The sequence below is a fragment of the Atta cephalotes genome (assembly GCF_000143395.1).
Source record: "Atta cephalotes unplaced genomic scaffold scaffold00007, whole genome shotgun sequence".
NCBI classification, from domain to species: Eukaryota; Metazoa; Arthropoda; class Insecta; order Hymenoptera; family Formicidae; genus Atta; species Atta cephalotes.
This window is the reverse complement of record NW_012130071.1, coordinates 7,174,639-7,180,954: the sequence shown is the minus strand read 5'-3', so window position 1 is coordinate 7,180,954 and position 6,316 is coordinate 7,174,639. Positions and strand designations below refer to the sequence as shown.

Below are 6,316 nucleotides of genomic sequence, written 5' to 3'. Positions count from 1 at the left end.
TTTATTATATATATATATATATATATATATATATATATATATATATCTGTTTAATAAGAGCATGACAGACATAACTTTCGATATATGTATGTCTCATACCGCGATCCAACAAAACAAAATTCATATGACTTTTTGCACTTGTTTATAAAAGCCACTTCCTGCGAGATTTTCTGTTATTTCGAATACATGCAAAAAGAAATAATTTTAAATCCTTTAGCGTAGGCATTCATTAAACATGCTGTTTAAAAAAAAAAAATTGGACAGTAACTAGATTCTCTGTATAATGCGTCGTAAAGAGGGAAGAACTCTTTATTTAAGCATTCAAAAATTTTGATGTAACGATTTTCAAACAAAAGTTATCTGGATCAGGTCCTTATTAAATCAACTATATAAAATTGGTAGAAAATATATCTAAAAAAAAAATCGATAATAATTGATACGGAACTAATTAATACAGAAGAGAGAGAGAGCGCGCGCGCTATAAATTTAATTTATAATACATATAATTTTTTAATATTTTGTAATAAATATTATTCAATAAACATCATCCTGTATAATATGTAATTTATAAAATATGACAAATCTGTCAAAAATTCCATTATTAAAAATACTTTTTTTATATAGGTATATAATAAGATTAATTATAATCAATATAATAATATCGTTATTATATTCTCTCTAATATATTAACAATTATTTTGTTCATCTTATACTTTCCATATTACTATTAATACTCTTCAAAGTATAAGTTTTCAAACATATACAATATTATTTAAAAATTAAGTTAACTTTATTACATTTCACTAAATTGCCGAAATTAATTTGTAATTATGTTCAATTGTACAATAAGCATAAAATAAGTAAAAATTATACTAAAAATTATAAAAGATATAAAGAGCTAACAATATTAAATTATGAAATTATAATACAAAAATATACTTCAAATTGTACGTTAAAATTATCTATAACGTATGTATTGTATACAATATGGAAAACAAAATTAATCGTTATTTGTAATTATTATTAACGGATCTAGTAATTTAAATATTATTTGATCTACGTAAATATTGTGTACTTTCTGTTTTGTATGCATACAAGGGTTAATATATTACTGATTGTACTGAAACAATTACATATATACAATGATATATCCTAAGAATGACAAATGTTTAAAGAATTTATTATTAACCTCAAAATTAACGAATAATCCCTGAGATATATCTTCTTACTTCATATCTTAATTCATTGTTGTATATTATTATGACATCTTCAAAAGTTATATTGATTCATAAGAATATTATACATTTTGATTTTAAATTATTATACGTTTAATTATTGCTGAAGAAGAATTTGTAGTCTTGAAACATTTATTCTTGTTTTTTGTAACAAATGTGTTAAAATTTATTTATAATTTCCTTCAATGAACTCGATCATTGAACATTTTTTTATAGTTTTTATGGATATTACAGAGTTTATGTGTAATATTCTATTTTATATGTATATATACGCACACACATAATTTATAAGTCATGTAATGTAACAATAATTTGGCGAATTCTTTTTCTAATCCATCTCCAAATTAAAAAGTGCCGATCGAAGAACGCCATGGTTACTTCGCTACTAACAAATAGTTTCTTCAGCTTTGTCTCTCTGCTATACGCAGCACATTTGCAGTTCTTAATTGAAACTCATCGAGTCTAGATAACACATGAATCAGTTTACACACCTGTTACGAATAAATTGATTTGAAGATTACATTTAAAATAAATCTTTCGCAATCTATATTAATTCTGAAGTATATTGATAAATAACATTTGACTGTAAACTATAATAGATTGTTATTTTCCCAAGAATTTGTGCTAATCGTGTTCAATTCGACAATTCAAAGATATATCAAGGAAACATAATGTGGAACCGATGTTGGCTGTTCCACGCCAAGGACTTTCAATCTTTAATGTATCCCTGTTTTACTTTTTGCCGTATTCTCGGAATATTTCCATACAAGATCAATGCTTCGACTTTTGAGATTTCAAAACGGTACTTCCTTCTGTTGACTATGATTATCTGCACTTGCGGCATTTGCGATCTATTAATCATTCACGATTATATTTCTAAATCTAAATTAGACATAATTAAAATTCTTGAAACTGTCTGTTATTATGCGTGCAATGGTTTTGTAATGATTATCACACATATCTTAAGCGGTCCGCGAATGCGCCTATTACAGACTATTTTGAAAATATCTTCGACATTACCTCCAGAATGTTATCAAAGGTTATCCAAATTAATTCATATCAAGGACATCTTTGGTATAATATTGTTAGTCTTGCAAATGAGCATTTATGTTTTTGAAAATCACATGTTTAAATTAAATTATAAGGATATCTTCATCATGGTGTTCACTGTATATTTAACTCTGGTGGAGTTCGAAATAAATATGTTATACGTGAATTGTGTATGTGTATTAAAATCATGTTTCAAGAGACTCAACGAAAATATGACACATTTGCAAAAACTCATAGTAAAACCGTGTGTATCCAGACTGACATGTTATATACAGAGAGATCAATTTTTGTTAATACAACTAAAAATTCTGCAAAAGCAGCATCTAATGATTAGTGATACAGTACAAATGTTGAATCTAATCTTTAGTCTGCAACTTCATGCTACTGTAGTCATGACATTTTCTGATATCATTTTTGAAGTTTATAAATACGTAGTACATTGGCAAGATGGGTTACACATCACTTTTAATATATACTATCTTGATGTGTTTTCAATATCGGTAACGTTTTATATTCTAAAAATAATGCTAATTATATGGGCCTGTGAGACTGGTAAGAATCAGGCTCAAGAGATCAGCACTATCATTCATGATGTACTGAATAGCACTAGCTACGAGCAAATTAAGAACGAGGTATATAATAAGAAATTATATTTAATTATCTATGCATATATGTATTTTTTGCTAAATATCAAATGTACTTAAAATAACATTTAAAAATATTATATTATACTAAAACATGATTATGTTCTTTAATTCTACGTTTTTCTTCTTGTATTTAATTACACTAAAATTTAATATTACAGTTGCGGCTGTTTTCTTTACAAGTATTACATTGTAAAAATACCTTTTCGATAAAAGGTCTCACTATAGATGCGACGCTTCTCGTAACAGTATGTAATCGATTATTTACTTCAATTAAAAGACGTATATCATTCACATATATTTTAAATTATTGATTGCAGTTTGTGAGTAACATCATGACGTACCTGTTAATTATAATACAATTTTTGATCATATCACATTCTTGCGATCGAAACAATACTACAAATAATTATATAAAATAAAGTATATAATAACAAAAAATAGTTTTTTTGTACTTATGTGTGTATACATACTTTATAATCACTCGTATATAAATATATGTGAGTATAAATCCATGTAAAAATAAAACCTTTTATTGTATATTAATACTTGTAAATTGAAGATAAATCGCTACTGATCACTGTATTTGCAGAAATATCCTGCATCAATACACACACACACACACACACACACACACACACACACGCGCGCGCGCGCGCGCGCGCGCATACACATGTAATCTATAAATTATGACAAACTTATTAAGAATTTTGTTATGTCGATCAATTTTAGTCTGGAGATATAATTCTAAATAATGTATAATGGCATTAATATTGCATTTTCATCAATTTATTAATAGTTTATTTATCTTCTTTTCATATCAATGTCTTTTAGAGCACATATAATACAACTTAATTGTTTTTAAACACATAGTATTATAAGAAAATAAATTAAGTTTCATGTTATATTCTAATAAATTGGAGAAAATAATTCGTACGTATATTTAATTGTATAATACTTGTAAAATAAGTAACGATATTGATCAAAAGTATCAATTAATTGTTACATTATGTTATGTGATAATAAGATAACACAAATTTATGTTAAAATTTATGTTATCTTATTATTCTTTTTCTTATTTCAATACTGTAACTTCGAAACCGTTCAGAATCAGAATAAGTTTATTAGAAATTTTCAACTTGTTTTCATGTTCCAAAGTAGCACAACTTAATACTATGCAGAATCCCGTATATACTCGTAAATATTATATAAAAGGTGGAAAATAAAATTAATTATTATAATCATTATTAACGGTTGTAATAATTCAAAAGTTATTCGATCTATGTGCATTCGTTTTCTGCAAAAGTTGAATATATTATAACTACATAATCATTGCAGGAATAATAAATGGTGACAGAAAAATGGTATCATTATTTATTTCAAAACTAAATCATCCCTGAGATATGTTACTCCATAGGTACAGAAATTCTTCGCTGTTTTAAAAGAAGAATTGTAATAAATGCCATTTTTGGCATTCCCCACAAATTCAAACAAAATTAAGAGGAAAATATACCTCCATATCGGTCTCAATTGTCAACTCCCCTATAAATCGTTCAAATTCCAAATATTGTGATTCATAAAAAACGAAGTTTAGAATCATATTCTTCTAAGGAATTACGAAACTAATATAAATTTGGATGCAGTGAATGGTCCCTTTATCGCAATCCCTTCTTTAAGATTATTAAATCAACAACAAAAAACATTAGAATCTATTATCATTTCTAATGCTGCTTGAATGTAGTAAAAATCATTTTATTGTAATAACAGAAAGATAATAAGCGAATAAAGAACAATAGCAAGATAATATAACATAATATTAGAAAAATGTCTATTACGGTCGAAGCTAGACCTTCATTGCTTTAAATAATTCAATCTTGAATTACTAATATACACTATATATATGTACTTACATATGTACCATATTGTAGTCTTTTAGAACTGCGCCGAATTATTTTTCTGGACTATAACCACAATTAAAACTACTCTAGTAATCGCGAATTAAAGCAATTTGATAATTTGATACCATCAAGAAAAACAATTCGGCGCGCAGTTCTAAAAGACAATATGGTATACATGCAAGTACATATATAGTATATATTAATAAAAATGCCTATTACGGTCGAAGTTGAATCTTCATTGTTTTAAATAATTCAAGTAATAGACCGTAATAGGCATTTTTCTAGTATTATGTTATATTATCTTGTTCTAATATTGATTGTGTTTCTCACATATGCAGTCCAAAATAAAGATCCTTATATTATTAATATAACTTAAGTTGAAAAAGTTTGCAGACAATTTTAACAATTTATCATGATAAAAATTCATAATTTATACTATATGGTTGATTATTACATTGATGTTAATTGTGATTATTATGCCTTGACACTATTTGACTCGAAATTAGAAGTTGCAATATTTTTTTGATCAATAAACTGAAAAAGGTATTCTTATCCTGATATGCGTTCATTCATTTAATAAATTCGAATTAATTTTTTGTATTCAGAGCAAGAGAAAAAGAGAGAAAATAAGAAATCAAAAAGTCATTAATATGATAAAAGTTTTAGAATTACTATTCATACAAATTTATAATGTACACTATTCTATTTTGTACATAATTCATGAATCACAGTTTCAAGTAATATTTTTTCGTATAAATGTAACTTCTAGAAATCAATATTTTAAACGGTCTAGCTGGATCTTAAGTGCTAAGATTTTGAGTGAATTTATATCCTACATATGTAGTCCCTTAAAATGCGAGCGAAAATGATTTTTGGGTCTTGGAATGAAACCCCTATAAAACTACCGCAGTAATATTACGAGTTAAATTGATTAGCAATTTTATAATTTGCTCTTTCGCATCTTTCGTGATCTTAATAATACTAAGTGACATATTAAAATCTGTAATTAATTCTTATTGCGAAAAATATGACTTCGGCTGGGAATCGAATCTGAATCTTTTGCATTCCGTGCAAGCATCCTAAGTCTTTAAACTATCAAGACTTTAGTAATATTCTTCGCAATAATTAGCATTTGAATAATTAACATATACTATATACTTTTTGTATAAATATTGTAAGAGTGAGAAATAATGATCGAAGAATGTCATGGTTACTTCCTTACTAACAAAGACTTTTTCTCTTTGCTACACGTAGCATTTGCAGTTATAAGTTAAAACTCACCGAGTGTATATAAAATGAAAAATCCACATTACAGTTAATATAAGCATTGCAAAGAGAGAGAGAGAGAGAGAGAGAGAGAGAGAGAGAGAGAGAGAGAGAGAGACGACTAATATATTATATATATAAATATAACTATATATAATATATATAGTATATATATATATATATAATAATTAATTAATATAGTAGTGTGTAGTAGTATATTACT

The 6,316-nt window shown here is 26.2% G+C and overlaps 1 protein-coding gene across 1 annotated transcript in view; it reads left to right on the top strand.

The window, feature by feature from the left end:
- Positions 1-2,392: 2,392 nt before the first annotated feature.
- Positions 2,393-6,316, top strand: part of LOC105627032 — a 5,567-nt gene continuing 1,643 nt past the window's right edge. Inside the window, exons 1-2 of the mRNA XM_012208312.1 lie at positions 2,393-2,917; positions 3,091-3,177. Of these exons, the coding sequence (XP_012063702.1) occupies positions 2,393-2,917; positions 3,091-3,177 (612 nt within the window). The remainder of the gene's footprint in view (positions 2,918-3,090; positions 3,178-6,316) is intronic.